General features: G+C 42.2%; 1 protein-coding gene and 1 long non-coding RNA gene across 2 annotated transcripts; one reads left to right on the top strand and one right to left on the bottom strand.

Annotated features, from left to right (window-relative positions):
- Nucleotides 1–13575: 13575 nt before the first annotated feature.
- LOC309496420 (putative nuclease HARBI1) lies at nucleotides 13576–14900 on the top strand (the record flags this gene model as incomplete). Its single annotated transcript, XM_082166412.1, has 2 exons — nucleotides 13576–14574; nucleotides 14808–14900. Coding segments are annotated over exons 1-2 (822 nt in total), but the record flags the coding sequence as incomplete, so codon positions are not given.
- An 11-nt stretch (nucleotides 14901–14911) lies between these two features.
- Nucleotides 14912–16154, bottom strand: LOC309496184. The gene is made up of 3 exons (XR_014205041.1): nucleotides 15815–16154; nucleotides 15606–15680; nucleotides 14912–15483 (listed from the first exon to the last, which is right to left on the bottom strand). It is a non-coding gene; the product is annotated as an uncharacterized lncRNA (long non-coding RNA).
- Nucleotides 16155–16756: the final 602 nt, after the last annotated feature.

Genomic DNA, 16756 nt, shown 5'->3' with positions numbered 1-16756 from the left:
AAATTTTCTGTTTTAGGCAACTTGGAACTGGATGATGAGGAGGTAATGATGTCAAGTTAGTAAATTATATTAGGTTAAAAGCTTAAAGAATTAGTTTAACACTGCAAAATGTATTAGACGGATAGAAAATGTACTCATTTCTATGATCTGCCCCTGGAGGCTGAGGTATCCTCCCTTTGAGAATATGTCCTCTTCTTCGCCACTCATCATTGGAGAAGTCGGACACAGGGCATGTTTTGCATTATTCTCTGCCTCCTCGGTGATGTCTTGTGGAACCGTTTTAAATTTGAGGGTTTCAGGGCGAACAAACAAATACGTCTGTCCATATGTTTTGGACAGGGTGTATTTTTGCAAAACGTAGCTAACCCCCTCCTCAAACTCTGGGGTAAACCCATCTTTTTTATTAATGAATGTATTTACTCCATCGCTAAGTGCACTTAAACATTCTGTCTTAAAGGAGCTGTATGTAGTTTTCAGCGGCCTCTAGCAGTGATGTTTCAGATTGCAACCAATAAGTTGACAAGCGCATGCTCTTGCGCGTGCTTGAATTTATGAGCGAGCACTGTGGGTACCGGCCAGACTGAGACGCGTCACGCAACACACTGGAGAAAGCATCCCACAACATGCTGGAAACTCAGGTAAACACACTGCAACGTTACAATAATAGGCTACTTTTATCAGCTTGACGTTGAACTAATGCTCCATGCTCGTACCATGATAAGTATGGAACCCTAGCAACCGTGCCGAATTTTGCCACTGCAAGCACTACTTCACATTTTCTTCAGGAAATGTACATTCTAGGTTTGTAGATAAGGTTTCTCCATGATTCAAATGCCCTGCCGATGTTGATCCGTGTTTTTTCACCTGAAGTTCATCCGATTCACGCCCGGCCTTTAATACGAGCTTCAGCAGAAAGAAACTTTTTATTGTTTTTTATCAATATGTGGAGTTTGTGTTGGAGTCTGTGTTGTGCTGGGAGCAGGTCGTTTCTTAGTGTTATCAGACATGTCATAAGTTGCATAAGTCCATGTCATAAGTTGCATAAGTCATAAGTCCATGTCATAAGTTGCAGTGTCGTCGCTGTTGAGTGCAAAGTCAGTAGGCTATACGAGGCGAGAGGCTCGGGAGCGCGCATGCAGGTGACGTCACTGTATTTCGCGGTAAATCCGACCCGGCACCTTCACATAAAAATAAGAATACTTGCTTTCAGAGGTAATAGCAAAACCCATAAAGTGGATCATTTTAATATGAGATTACAACCCCTTCACACACAGGCAATAAAAAAAAAGGATTCGTTTTAGTAGAAAAGCTACATACAGCACCTTTAATTTTTGCAATTGCAATTTTTCTTCCCTTTGTGTAGCTTGTGTAGGGGTCGCTGGTTCATCCGTGTTGCAATGCACTTGCAACGCAAAAATGCTGGCGGAGAAGTTGGAGTTTGCATGCTGAAGAGAAAAGGCAGAGAAAGGTACAAAAATGACTTCAAAAAAAATTATTTTTCAGTCAGAACCCCTTCTCTGAGACTAAATCCTGTCAGAATATATTTTATTATACTGTCATTTCATCGTAACTTCATAGAAATCATGAATTTAATTTGAAAAATGTATTTTCTGAAGTAATCTATCCACTTATTTCAGTCAGAACCCCTTCTCTGAGACCAAATCCTGTCAGAATATATTTTATTATACTGTCATTTAGGGCTGGGCGATATGGCCTAAAAAAAAATCCCTGATTTTTTGCACAAAAAATCCGATTTACGATTTAAATCGATTTATTTTTCTTCCATTACTTAAAATCAATCTGCAGATGACAAAGAAATTGTTCAAAACAAGTTTTAACTTTATTTTGTTTTGATTTTCCCTTCTGGGATTTGATTTGGATTTCCCCCTTGGGGTGAAAAGTGCAATCAGAAACAACAAGCCAAAAAGACAAGATGGCAGGCCCTGCCTTTGTAAACAGTGAAAATGTAACATAACATAACATAACATAACATAACATGCAATGGGTGGATTGGGATTGGGGGGGGGGAATGTGAAAAAAAAAAATGTACATCACAATAAAGTGTATTGTGATTGTCAAAACATTTGGTAACTAAACAGAATTTTATTAAGTTTAGTGACAACACAATGTTTACATGGTACAATGACTGGTATGCTACTGTTTTTATTATTGCTTTCACAATTTAAATTCAATTCTTGTGATTTGATTCTGATCTTGATTCAATATCGATTCCTTTGGATAAATACTAGGTACAGTAGATACATGTTAATTTAAAGCCCTGTCAGCTGGTATTATTATTAATGGTTAAAAATAACATGTCAAATTAAATATAATGTGTTTTTTTATAATAACAACATTATAATATTTTAATGATATAGGTACAAATAAAATAAATATGTAATATAGTTAACATATTTAGCAAAATAGCCTACTCCTCTCTACACCAATTATTTTAAAGTCCAACTAACATGCTATGGTCATTAAATGGCTTTTCAGAAGTAAATGTAATGTTACGTGACATATTGTTCTCCAGCTGTTATTATAGACCTCTTTCCGCAGTTGAAAAACACTGATCGATCGATTTTATTTCATTTCGGTAAGTTGAACTGTAGCTTTCAAATTACCTATTGATCATTCAGTTTATTTAGGCTACAATTAACTAGTAGTAAAGAGTAACAGATGATCGGTTCACGTGCCGCTTGAACTCTGTCAGCGATCTGTCAAGCGCCAAAACGGTGTTTATTGTTTGAATTTCGTAATTAAATCGACAGAATCTGAGAGCTGAGAATTTGTTTCATTGCAATAGTAACCTTCTCTGTCTTGTCTGTCGGTGTCAGTGTCCTCTTTGCTTCGCGTTTTTTCTCTGCGTGAGAAAATCATAGACTGTAAAAAATATGGACAAAGCGTCTGTGACGTCACCCATAGACTTTCTGAAGAACGGGTTTGAAGCCGTTTATGGGGGGTATGGGGGTATCTTGGAAAATCTTGGGAAATCCTAACCCCGCCCACCTTCTGACGCAGCGCGCGTCACTCGCTCACTCTGCTACTCCGGTTATCTCTGTGTATATTTAGGCAACGAAATATGTTATAAAACACCATACTAACTCTTTTCGTTTTCATTTAAAGAAATCTTAAACATTATAGCCACACAAATGTGGTTCAGGCAACGCGTATTGATTATATTCACTGCACATTACGTTTGCCTATTTATAAAAAAACAAACAAAATATAAAACACAAACCTGCCTCTTTTCGTTTTAAATATAATATAAAAATATTAAACATTTTAATATGGTCCAGGCAATATGTGCATTTGTACTAAACAACAGATGTTGCACTAAACAACATTACAGATCATATTCGTTGTATTAAAATTTAAAATGACAAAACTCAACCCAGTCTCTTTTTGTTAAATTTCAGTTTTATCAATATTAGCTATTATAAAAGTATAAGTAAAAGGTACAAGAAGCTATACAAATAAAGCAAACAATTCTGTCAAACATACAAAGTCAGCGCTCGATCTAGTCTAACCATACAATGGTAAAGTTAAATAGCTTATAAACTTATGAAACTTCCCCTCAGCCAAACCGATTGGCCAGGGAACAAATTATAGATTTTTCAAGACCAAAAATCGCCCGTTAGATATAACGTTACACAAGACAAATTATATCTCATGTTTAACCACTACAGAGACGTCAGAGTCAGCGGCAAACGTCCGAACGACTAGCCGAGGAAAGGCTGTACCAGGCGGGGTACATGAACGCCGAGCGCCCGGTCATCGCTGGATCTCACAACTGGATACAATTTTCATAAATCTTTATAAATAAACCACAGATTTGAGCTTTAAACAACTACATTCTCGCCTGAAAAACTCTTAAAACTACATTTCATGATACAGAAACAGTAGTATTATATATCAACTGTATTAAAAAATGGCGCTTCTTATGTTGTCATTCTCCGTGGCGCTGCCTTGTCAGCTGTCAATCAAGCTGTCAATCAAAGTTAACCACGCCCTTATTGTCATACATTTTATATCTAAATACAATCTAAACTAACGAGTTAGAAAAAAATTCACAGCCCTCATGGTTGTCAGGCACTCGGAACCTATCGAAAAATACAATAAAAGTCCATGGGACCAACCTGTAAAAACATGAATTTATGCTGTGAAAACGGACATTTTAACATGGGGTCTATGGACATTTGCTCCCTTTTGGGACCTTCCCCTAGCGGATTTTCGATGTATTGCAGTTCCCTTTCAAGGGAACTCGCGTTGCGTCGAAACTGACGCTATGGGGAACGCTTTGCGTGATGACGTCTTGAAGCACATGTAAAATCAGTCCAATGGTGTGGCGGAACGTCAGAGGCGGGTGACGTCACGTACCAGGAAGCTATAAAAGCCGGCCCGAAACAGAAAACGAAAGCTTTCTGAGTCTTCAGTTGCGCTCTGTGTTGAATCTGTCCTTGTTATTTGGTGTTGTCTGTCTATATTATATATATATATTCAGTATGGCGAGCAAGCAGCAGTTTAGAGTGTGTGTCCATCCCTGCCCGCGTTATTTAACGGGAGGTGATACTCACACTCTTTGTGTTGTTTGTTTGGGTGAGGAGCATGCCCAGTCAGCACTCGAGGGTGGTGACTGTGTGCATTGCGAGGCGCTTCCATTGCGTACGCTCCGATCCCGCTTGGCTCGGTTCAATCCCGATCACGTTCCCCAGGGCTTGGGTCCCGCCGCTGCCGAGGCACGGCGTCGATCTCAGACCTGGGGTTCACAAATGGATTTATCAGTGGATGTTGAGACGGGCTCTGCCTTATCTCAGCCTCCTTCTGATAGATCCAGTGCCTCTCATCAGGGTGTGGAAGCACGCGTTGCGGTTTCTTCCCCCCCCAATGGAGGCACCAGTACTGCAATTGTCCAGCTCTGAGGAGTTGGACGTTGTTAGTATTGAAGCTGAGTCTGAGGATTCGCCACCTCAGTCTCACGCTTTTGAGGAATTGCTCGATGTTGTCACGAGAGCAGTTCAGAAATTATCTATTGAGTGGCCAGAGGATAGGCAGGACGTTCGTTCGAAAAGTAAGCTCGACGAACGCTTCCTGCCATCTCGTACACAGCCTCAGCGCAGAAGCCTTCCGTTTTTCCCCGATCTCCACACCGAGGTGTCGAGATCGTGGGGAAAACCAGTGTCTTACAGAGTATACACACCACAAACATCTCACTATTCTTCCATTTATAAATATAAAGAATATGGTTATGGGGAGATGCCGAAGGTGGAGGAGACGCTTGCGAGCTATCTCTCTCCAGCAACGGCATCTTCCTTGAAGGCTCCTTCACTTCCCTCTAAGCCAGTTAAATTCACATCAGCACTGGTTCATAAATCGTATGCAGCCGCTGGTCAAGCTGCAGCGTGTCTGCATACGATGTCCCTTATGCAGGCTTATCAAGCAGAATTATTGGGGGATTTAGAGGAGGTCGGGGGAATTGGTCCTGACACGGTGGCCGAACTACGCAGAGCCACAGATCTGTCTCTCAGGGCCACCAAGGAGACCGCTAAATCAATCGGGCGGTCTATGGCAGCCCTGGTGGCCACTGAGAGGCATCTGTGGCTCAATCTGAGCGATATTAAAGATAAAGAGAAACACGTTCTCCTAGATGCTCCGGTCTCCACTGTTGGTCTATTTGGTGATGCAGTTAACAGTGCTGTAGCTAAATCACAAGAAGCTTCTAAACAGGCAGCTGCACTGCAAAAACTTCTCCCCCGCCGTTCTTTCATTGAGGCTGCTGAGCGGGAGCAGCCTCACTCCTCTAAAAAGAGCGCTGAACATCGTGCCACTCAAAAACAGAGTGTGTCCTCCCGTGCTCCCCCACAAAAATCTCAGGGACACGGAGGGCGCTCTCAAACCCAGCAGCCTTCGAGGGGTAAAACGGATCTGCGGACCGTTATTACCGCCAAGAAGGCTGCTGGGAAAAAGTCCTGATGTCCGAGGGCTCAGACAAATGAGGGTAGTCCCCCCCCGAAGCAGAGCGGTTAACACCTCTTTTCACGGTGCCTGTCTCTCTTCGGTGCCCTCAGGGGACCGTTCTGCCAACCCTGCCGCCTCCGGTGTTACAGGGCGCAGCGGTCTCCGGCGAGCACATATCTCAAGGTCCACCCGGAAACGTAGTGGCCTCGGGATGCCCGCCCCCTCTGAGGAGGGTGCTAGAGCAGTCTGTTCGGTCGTTCCCTGCCGGTGCGCCGTTACAGGGCGACGAACCGACTACTCAACAGCAACAAAATCCAGAAACCAGTCTCGAGAGGCTGGTACCTCTAGTAGAATCTTTGACAGCGTGGAAGCTACTGTCAAATGTTTCTCGTTGGGTCCTGCAGACCGTGGAAAAAGGGTATCAGATACAATTCAAGAAACGCCCACCTCAGTTTATGGGGGTCCTGCCCACAGTGGTGGGCCCCGAGCAGGTTCTGGTTATGGAACAGGAAGTAAACACTCTGTTAGAGAAAGGGGCCATAGAATATGTACCTCCCTCCAACAGGGAAACCGGGTTTTACAGCCGGTACTTCATAGTTCCAAAGAAGGACGGGGGATTGCGTCCCATTTTAGATCTTCGAGTTCTGAACGAGTCAGTCATGCAGCTCAAGTTCAAAATGTTAACATTGAGACAGATCGTGCCACAGATCAGGTCCGAGGACTGGTTTGTCACGATAGACCTCAAGGACGCATATTTCCATATTTCCATCCGTCCGTGTCATTGGAAGTTCCTGAGGTTTGCTTTCGGGGGCAAAGCATACCAATATCGAGTTCTTCCATTCGGCCTGGCTTTATCACCCCGCACTTTCACCAAATGCGTGGATGCAGCTCTGGCGCCCTTGCGCCTTCAGGGTATTCGCATATTGAACTACATCGACGATTGGTTGATTTTAGCTCAGTCGCATCAGGAGGCGATTCGGCATCGAGATGTCGTCCTCGCCCATATGAAAGAGCTGGGGTTACGGCTGAACGCCAAGAAGAGTGTGCTTTCTCCACTTCAGAGGACCACTTTTTTAGGCGTGGTTTGGGATTCAGTGTCGATGCAGGCGCGCCTGTCACCGCCACGTGTAGATTCCATCCTTGCAGCTGTGAAAAGTGTAAAGCTAGGCCAGCTACTCACTGTCAAACAGTTCCAGAGACTGTTGGGTCTCATGGCAGCAGCTTCCAACGTGATACCTTTTGGACTACTGCACATGAGGCCCCTGCAGTGGTGGCTCAGGACCAGAGGGTTTTCCCCGAGGGGCAACCCATTTCGCACAATGAAGGTCATGCAGCGATGCCTACGTGCCATGGTTATGTGGAAGAAACCTTGGTTCCTGTCCCAGGGCCCAGTGTTGGGAGCTCCTTGTCGTCGCAAACTGCTAACGACGGATGCTTCCCTCACGGGTTCCCTCAAGGTCTGTGGGATGCTTCCCTCACGGCTTCCCTCAAGGTCTGTGGGAAGACCATCATCGTTCCTGGCATATCAATCGCCTAGAGATGTTAGCTGTCTTCCGGGCTCTGAGGAGCTTTATCACAGATCTCAGGGGACACCATGTGTTAGTGCATACGGACAACACGTCGGTAGTCGCCTATATCAACCACCAAGGGGGTTTGCGCTCGCGCCCATTATCCAATCTGGCACGCCATATCCTCTTGTGGTCCCAGGGGAAGTTGCTGTCACTCAGGGCAGCCTACATCCCCGGGGTCCAGAATATAGGAGCAGACACTCTGTCGAGACAGGGGCCGAGGCCCGGGGAATGGAGGCTCCACCCCGAGGTGGTGGAGCTGATATGGAGGGAGTTTGGCCAAGCACAAGTGGATCTGTTTGCGTCTCGAGAGACGTCTCACTGTCCACTTTGGTTCTCCCTCACGCATCCAGCTCCTCTGGGACTGGATGCTATGGTACAGACGTGGCCGAGGCTACGTCTGTACGCTTTTCCCCCAGTGGCTCTGCTCCCGGGAGTTCTGTAGAGAGTTAGCAGGGACCGGGTTTGCCTGCTTCTTATAGCCCCGCGCTGGCCGGGCAAAGTATGGTTTCCCGATCTTGTGTCCCTCCTCGACGGGCATCCTCTGGAGCTTCCTGTCAGGAGGGACCTTCTGTCCCAAGCAGGGGGCTCAATATTTCACCCCCGCCCAGAACTGTGGAACCTGTGGGCTTGGCCTCTGAGGGGGCCCAGCTCATAGAGTCAGGTCTCTCAACTGAGGTTGTTGAGACCATTCTACAGTCCAGAGCTCCCTCCACGAGGAAACTTTATGCCCTGAAGTGGAGAGTATTCACTTCTTGGTGTAGTGACCGTCGGTTGGATCCAGTCAACTGCCCAATTGGTACAGTTCTGGAGTTCCTGCAGGACCGGTTCACTGCAGGTCTGACCCCGTCCACTTTAACCCTCTGAGGTCTGAGCTGTTTTCTGGGCTCTGGAGGTGTTCTGACATGCTCTGACATTTGTGTTTTTTTCTGTTACTAGTGACATTTTCATGGCTAAAGTCTAATTACACTGTATTCAGCACAAACTCTGCTACAATAATATATCAGCAGCATGTATGTAAAAGTTTGTAGTTTTGAGATAATGACATTTATGCGTGGTTTGTGAAAATACAAAAAAAAAATCTCACTGAAATAAGGCCATGAAACCCATACTGATTATTTCTTCACAAGACTTTTGAAAATTGTATGACATAGCCTAGAATATTTGCTCCAAAACTATGTGAAAATCACCCTGACTGCTCATTCAGATAAGACAATGTATTGATTTAAAATTTCTAAGACGTGTTTTGTGTGACAAAGTCATATGCGAAGAGGCGTGATCATCTCATGAATATGTAAGGTTTTAACACCTGAGAAAGACAAAGACAAAGACACTCCCCTAACTGCCCTATTAGGAGCGATCAGGCCCTGTCATTCAGAGCAACCTTGCACAAAGAATGAGGAGATTTAAAAAAGAATGGCTTTTAGATTGTTTGGATTTATTTACAACACAACACAATCCAAAAATACAAATGACAAAAGAGCACATTGAAATCAATGATCCAAAGACAGAGACCTTTGTGCCATTCCTAAAAACATTGTACATACCTTTCATTTCCAAGGTGTTTGATTTTCACTTTACCATGTTCATGTACAGAGACTCATGTGAATGTTGAAGTCAGCAGGACTCAGTTGCATCTGGTCCCTGAAAGAAGGGCTGCACGATTTTGGGAATAGATTTTAGATTTTTCTGGTTAAAATTTCTTTTTAAAATTCACAGAATACACACACACACACACACACACACACACACACACACACACACGTTTCCAACAATATATAATGAACACCAGGTTTGTTGTGCCTTGTAGGCATAGGCTACGCAGTGCTGCATAAAATAATAATAACAATAAATTAAATCTTCCAAAAGATTTCAAGAACAACTACGCTAGAGAAAAATATATTGATTATCATATGTTACTTCAAATGTTTCCATTCGTTATGATGATATGAAATGAGATAATAGTAAAAACATAAAGCCTAATGTTTGGTGCATTTTTCCTTTCAAACGCAATCGCGCTCCAAAATATGATACATTAAAACCCACAGCGCGCTCCAAAATATGATACATTCAAACCCACAGCGCTCCAAAATATTAAACATTATGGTTATTAGAGGTGGGCATAGATTAATTTTTTTAATCTAGATTAATCTAGATTAATTTAGAAATTAATCTAGATTAATCTAGATTAAAATGGCTCATTTGAATTCTGCCGAAGGCATTCAGAATATGTGTGCTACCCAAATAATGACTATAAAAGTAAGTCTTTGAGAACGGGTTTCTCAAGCCAGGTGGCGCATTAGACCAGGGGCTCATCTCCTGTTTCCAAAATGCATCACAAACTGCTTGAGAAAGCTGTTCTACTCATAGACTGTAAAAGGTTACTACTGTACTGTTACCGTCCATAGGCAACATTAGGTAGGCCTATGTTATTATCAACTACTATGCTATCAATTAGGGATGGGCGATATGGCCTAAAATCTATATTGTGATATACATTGCAGCCTCTTGCGATAACGATATACAGTATATTATAATAAAACCATTTCAGAACAGATTACACAGACCCATGCTAAACAACTGCTAAATGTATTTTTTTTTTAAAGGGTGTATGTAGTTTTGAGAACATATATTGTGCAAAACTGTAAGTATACAACATAATTTTGCAGATAAATAAAATTTAAGTACACTAGCTGCAGAGACTTAAGTAGGTCTAATGTTTATTATGGCCTGGAGCTTATGAAACCCCAAATTTAAAATTTGAATATTGTCTAACTGATGTCTTTTCAGTTAAAAAGAAACACAACAACGATTCTTAAAATCGAGATTATGTGCTACACCACTAAGATATATTGGAATGGGAATAATACGCGCGCGCTGGTATTCAGTGATATCATGTTTCATTTTGAATTTGAGGTGGTCGAACGGATTAGTCGTATGTTAACTTACCGAACTGTTACCCCACACACTCTGTATATAGTTTGCTGCTGCTCGTCTGACGGCTTAAACCCGAACCAAGTCCAAATAATGGATGTTGCACCGATCTTTTTCACCAGCTTTCACTTTCAGCCGTGTTTACTTAAGATGACGACGAATATGCGTTGCAGCCGGGTTTACCTCGCGGCCGCGGGTAGATTGCGTCATCATAGCTTGTGTAGTATAGAGCCATCTCCCAACCCAACTTGGAGAATAGATTAACGGCGATATTTTTTTTATCGCGCGATAAGAGTCTCGCGTTAACGCAGCACGTTAACGCCGATAACGGCCCACCACTAATGGTTATACATATCTATGTTTGAGCAGATATCCACAAACAGTATTTAAGAGGAAACACGGGTCTAAATAGTATAATATTCACCATCTATCTAGCAACAGTTCAACTGCAATGTGAAGTTTATGCAACAATACCATAAACTAATAAGTAAGAATTTCTTACCTTACATCTTTCTTGTCTTCAAATCGCGTTCTTCTTCTTCTGAGTTAAATCCAATGTAAGCTCAGACGTGTCTTCCAAACTCGACGAAAAGCAGAGACTTGTGAAGTGTTTTGGTGTTTTGTGTTTGAGGTAACGAGGGCGTTCGCGTCCCATGTGGAGATTTGCATGTGAATCTCTTTTGCGCGAGTGGGCGTGTCGAATTAAAAAGTAAATAGCAAGCATTTGAGATACTGGACATCCTGTTGGTTTTATACAAATTACTTAAACAGAGAATATTTGTTTTCAGTTTGAATCCGATCATTTAAAAGTACACACTTAAATGTGTATAAAGGTATATGGCTCATAAATGAGTGAGAAGTATTCGTAGAGTTTTGTTTCAGTTTATAGACGTGCTCAAGAAAAAAAAGTTCACCGCGACGGAGAGGCAGAACGCACACCCTGTTTATTTTCTTTATTTTACAAAAGCACAATGTTTTGATTTGATTGTAAGTGGACACATACAAAAGTAGAAATATCACAGATTATTTTTTTATATTTCTTTTTTCTGTATAACCATAAATGACGGAGTAATTTAAGTTTATGTTGCTGCTATGTGAAAAAAATCCAGCAAAACGCGTCGGCGCGTTTCTCGACCTCAGAGGGTTAAAGGTTTTATGTGGCGGCCATAGGTGCTTACCACATTCCTTTGGGTGGAATGTCTGTGGGGAAAGACCCTTTGGTATCTCGTTTCCTTCGTGGCACTTGGAGGCTGAGGCCTGCAGTTCGCTCTAGGGTGCCACCATGGGATTTGTCCATTGCGCTGCAAGGCCTTTCCCTGGCCCCCTTTGAGCCCATTGAGGAGGTTCCTGCGAAATTTCTAACTCTGAAAGCTCTGTTTCTTCTCACCATTTCTTCTCTCAAGAGAATAGGGGATCTCCAGGCATTGTCGGTTGCTCCGTCATGCTTGGAGTTTGCTCCGGGTATGGTCAAAGCTTTTCTTCACCCTAGACCGGGCTATATCCCCAAGGTCCCCACTAATGTGGCTGGACCTATTGTTCTGCAGGCCTTCTGTCCTCCTCCATTTCAGAATGCGGACCAGGAGGCGAATAATTTGCTTTGTCCAGTTCGGGCGTTAGACGCTTATGTCCACAGAGCTGCCCTGTGGCGTAAGAGTGATCAATTGTTTGTTTGCTTTGGGTCCCCTAACAAAGGAGGTCCAGTGTCTAAGCAAAGGATGAGCAAGTGGGTGGTTGAGGCTATCTCACTTGCTTATGAGGTGGCTGGACAGCCTTCTCCTTTGGCTGTCCGGTCGCACTCTACTAGGAGTATGGCGGCCTCTAAGGCCCTTATATCAGGAGTGTCTTTACAGGACGTTTGTGATGCGGCAGGCTGGTCCTCACCGCACACCTTCGTCAGGTTTTACTCTCTGGACTTAGACTCTACTCCAGGGTCTCAGGTTTTGTATTCCTAGTGCTGCTCACTTGATTACACACAGGACAGACATTTGTAGCTATGGTGGCGTTGGTATAGACGTTCCCCATAGCGTCAGTTTCGACGCAACGCGAGTTCCCTTGAAAGGGAACGCCTCGGTTACGACTGTAACCTCGGTTCCCTGAAGAGGGAACGAGCGTTGCGTCACCTTGCCATATCTCCTTCATGCCTGTCAGCACGACTTCAGACTCTACGAAGCTTTCGTTTTCTGTTTCGGGCCGGCTTTTATAGCTTCCTGGTACGTGACGTCACCCGCCTCTGACGTTCCGCCACACCATTGGACTGATTTTACAAAGCGTTCCCCATAGTGTCAGTTTCGACGCAACGCTCGTTCCCTCTTCAGGGAACCGAGGTTACAGTCGTAACCGAGGCGTTTTTCGCACTTCCGGGTAGGCTTCATTTTTCAGATCAGAATGTTGCCGCTTGGAGAAAATGGATGTGTGGCGTGAGAGTGTGTAAAAAGTGACAATTGCGTGAGTCTCACTTCAGTTTGTAAGATTGTAACGTTAGGTTGTTTTTTGGCGGGTGTGCTTGTGCTGCCACGGTCTTGTTAATTTGCCATGTTGTTTGTGTATCTCTATGCCAAACGCGCAGGGGAAGGGCTGAGTGAGCCCGTTCGGAGCTACAGGAGCCCAGAGGGGAGCGTCGGCGAATGTTAAAGAGAAAACCGATTTTCATTCAAACAAATCGACGTAAACTACACATTCGAGTTAATCGATATAATCGATTTATCGCCCAGCCCTACTACTGTCATTTCATCGTTACTTCATAGTAATCATGAATTTAATTTGAAAAATTTATTTTCTGAAGTAATCTATCCACTTATTTCAGTCAGAACCCCTTCTCTGAGACCAAATCCTGTCAGAATATATTTTGTTATACTGTCATTTGATCGTAACTTCATAAAAAACATGAATTTAATTTGAAAAATTTATTTTCTGAAGTAATCTATCCACTTATTTCAGTCAGAACCCCTTCTCTGAGACCAAATCCTGTCAGAATATATTTTGTTATACTGTCATTTCATCATAACTTCATAAAAATCATGAATTTAATTTGAAAAATGTATTTTCTGAAGTAATTTATCCACTTATTTCAGTCAGAACCCCTTCTCTGAGACCAATGCCCGGTTGCATAAAGCACCTTAAGTGTAATTTTCCCTTAAGTTCGCCCTTATGTTTCCCTTAAACCTAAGGGTGTTGCAGAAAAAAACCCTTAAATGTTACTTAAGGGTTTCTTTAAGTGAAACGTCATAAACACTTAGAATTTCCCTTAAACGCTGTTTTTTCACTTAAGTAATCCCTTAAAAACCGTTAAGTGTTGCATAAAACCCCTTAACGGTCATTTCCCTAAGTATAATTTAAGGTTTGAGAATCGTAATCTTAAGAGTAACGCGGACAAAAATAAGACGACATGGCTGAATTTATAGAACCAGCTGAAGATTATTATTTGCCAAGAAGAATTTTTAGGGATAGGGAGAACCCTTTGGACCATCTTAGCGATGAAAAATTGCTGCTAGAATATAGATTTGATCGACGCGCAATATTTGACATCGCTAACAAGATAGACGACGACATTGAACCTGTCACACATCGCAACCACTCTTTGCCTGCGGTGTTACAACAGCTTATAGCACTGCGTTTTTTTGCAACTGGGAGTTTTCAGACGGTAGTGGGAGATATTTTCCACGTGCATAAATCGACTGTCAGCAGAGTGGTTCACCGGGTTGCGGGGGCTCTTTCCCGTCATTTAAATGCTACGGTCAATTTTCCATCCCGTCATGACCAGCAAGAGGTCATTCAAACCAGTTTCTTTCGGAAAGCAGGTTTTCCTCGCATATGTGGTGTTATTGACGGCACACATATCAGAATACAGGCGCCCCAAACACATGAAGACCAGTACGTAAACAGAAAAGGCTACTATTCAGTAAATGTACAATTAGTGTGTGACCATCTCTGCAAAATCACAAATGTTGTTGCATCATGGCCCAGGAGTACACATGACTCCAGGATTTTGACGGAGAGCAAACTAGGGAGAGATTTTGAAGCTGGAGAGCACACTGGTCTCCTGCTCGGGGACAGTGGTTACCCCTGCCGTCCATGGCTCATGACGCCCTTCATGAATCCCCGTAATGCTGCACAGGCATGTACAGTAATTAATTAATACGTATGAATATTCCTATGAAGGTAGAATTTGGTGCCTAAAATATTTGCATGGAAAATGGTAATCAAATTGTGTGCATTAAAGAAATATTAGCAGTAGTTTACTGAATTATAGGTATATTAAAATATTTCATGCAATAAATTACCTTCATAGTATCTTAAAGCACTGTTGATATAATAGCCTAAACATCTTTATTTTTTCTACTCGAATAGGAAAGGTACAATAATGCGCTGACCCACACAAGGTCGATTATTGAGAGGACCATCGGACAGCTGAAGCGCAGGTTTCACTGCCTCCACAGTGAAATGCGTGTTGAGCCTTCAAGGGCATGCAGAATTATTGTAGCCTGTGTTGTGCTCTTCAACCTTTCCAAGACGTATTCTGCTATCGAAGAAGAGGATGAGCACGGGAATGAAGAGGGCTATGAAGAACTGCATCTGATTCAAAATCAAGATTTCCAACAGGCTGGATATGCTGCTAGAGATGCCATTGTCAATGCTTTCTTTAACTGATTTGTAGTAATAGTAGTAATCTTAATAAGTAGTAGTAGTAGTAGTTTTATTATTATAACATACACACAAAAATAATTTACGTACATTAACAAATATTTAATTATTATAACATAGCCTACACACACAAATCATTTAATTAAATTAACAAATATGTCAAAAAAAAAATCACTCAATTTCAATTATTGTTATTTTTCCTTCATCCTTTAGCTGTAACAGTTTGCTATTTAGAATAAAATGATAGAGCTCCTGATTTTCCATCTCCTTCTTCAGTTTTTGAATCTCCAGCTGCAATTTCTCCTTTTGTAGCTGTAGAACCTCTCTCTGCAGTTCCAGCACATCTTCTCTAGTTGTGGCTGCAGGTGATGTTTGCGGTGTTCTGAAATACGCAAGTGATGGGGAAAATTAAGAAAATCTTAAAAATAACTTCAAAGCTGTTCTACGTTGGATTAATAATAGGAAGCGATTAACTGAAGCGATAGTTAACACATAAATCATTACTTAGCGGTTGGCCGTATCGGCGTTCTGCTGGCGATCTGATGGTGCTGAAGTTGTTTTTCAGAGTGCTGTAAGGGTCTAAGTGTGAAAGGAATGGCAAGTTATATCATTATGCTATAACATTATGTCTCTAATTATGTAAAAATAATAATGTATCCTCTAAGCCACTAGTGTTAGATATTCTATGCTGATACAGGACAATAATGTCTCACTCTGTGTTACACTGTTGCACTGTTTCAGCTTCACTCTCTAAACCGCCACAGATGCCAGACAGGACAGGTGAGTCAGCTCCAATGATGTTTTGTACCATTATAGTACAGTCCGACAACTCAGCCGGTGGGGGTCCTCCACCTGTTGGTCAGTTTTGTAATCGTTAGGTCTCACTGTACAGCAATAAAGCGAACTCTTCACCACGGTGCGGTGCATACAATCTTAAAAGCGTAGCCTTGCTTAATCTTACCTGTTTTATTGGCTTCTTTCTTATAAGCGCTCAGCTCTTTTTTTGCGACCACAGAGATGTTTTCGTATTTTTTTATGACTTCCTGAACCGTCCTCTTCACATCAAAATGCCGTACATTAATTTTTTCCGTTATTTCTGTTTTTTTGCCGCAGTTACATTGGGATTTAGTTTGCTTTTCAAAAATGTTTTTCTTTTACCATATTCATCTAGAAGAATACATTTATCCTCCTCTGTCCAATTAGGCTTTCTTTTTTTGTTTTCTTTATCCATTCTGATAGCTTATTTTATTTAATGAAACTGCTGGGTGCTAGTGTTGTTTTGCGTATCTATGGCAACAACAGACTTTTGTAACGTGAATCCAGGATCGCTGTCGTGAAACACTTAAATGTTTCCCTTGCCTAAGAGAACCGTTTAAGAGATTATATGCAACACCCTTAAGTTATTCTCTTAGGTAAGGGGAAATCACCCCTTAAGTATTCCCTTAAGGGAAAAACTTAAGGTGCTTTATGCAACCGGGCACAAATCCTGTCAGAATATATTTTATTATACTGTCATTTAATTTTAACTTCATAGAAATCACGAATTTTATTTGAAATAAGTGGAAAAATTACTTCAAAAAATTTTTTTTTCAGTCAGAACCCCTTCTCTGAGACCAAATCCTGTCAGAATATATTTTATAATACTGTCATTTCAT

Source organism: Leuciscus leuciscus (genome assembly GCF_965113295.1).
Source record: "Leuciscus leuciscus genome assembly, chromosome: 4".
Classification (NCBI taxonomy): domain Eukaryota; kingdom Metazoa; phylum Chordata; class Actinopteri; order Cypriniformes; family Leuciscidae; genus Leuciscus; species Leuciscus leuciscus.
The sequence above is the reverse complement of the archived record's forward strand: the minus strand, read 5'-3'. Positions and strand labels throughout refer to the sequence as shown.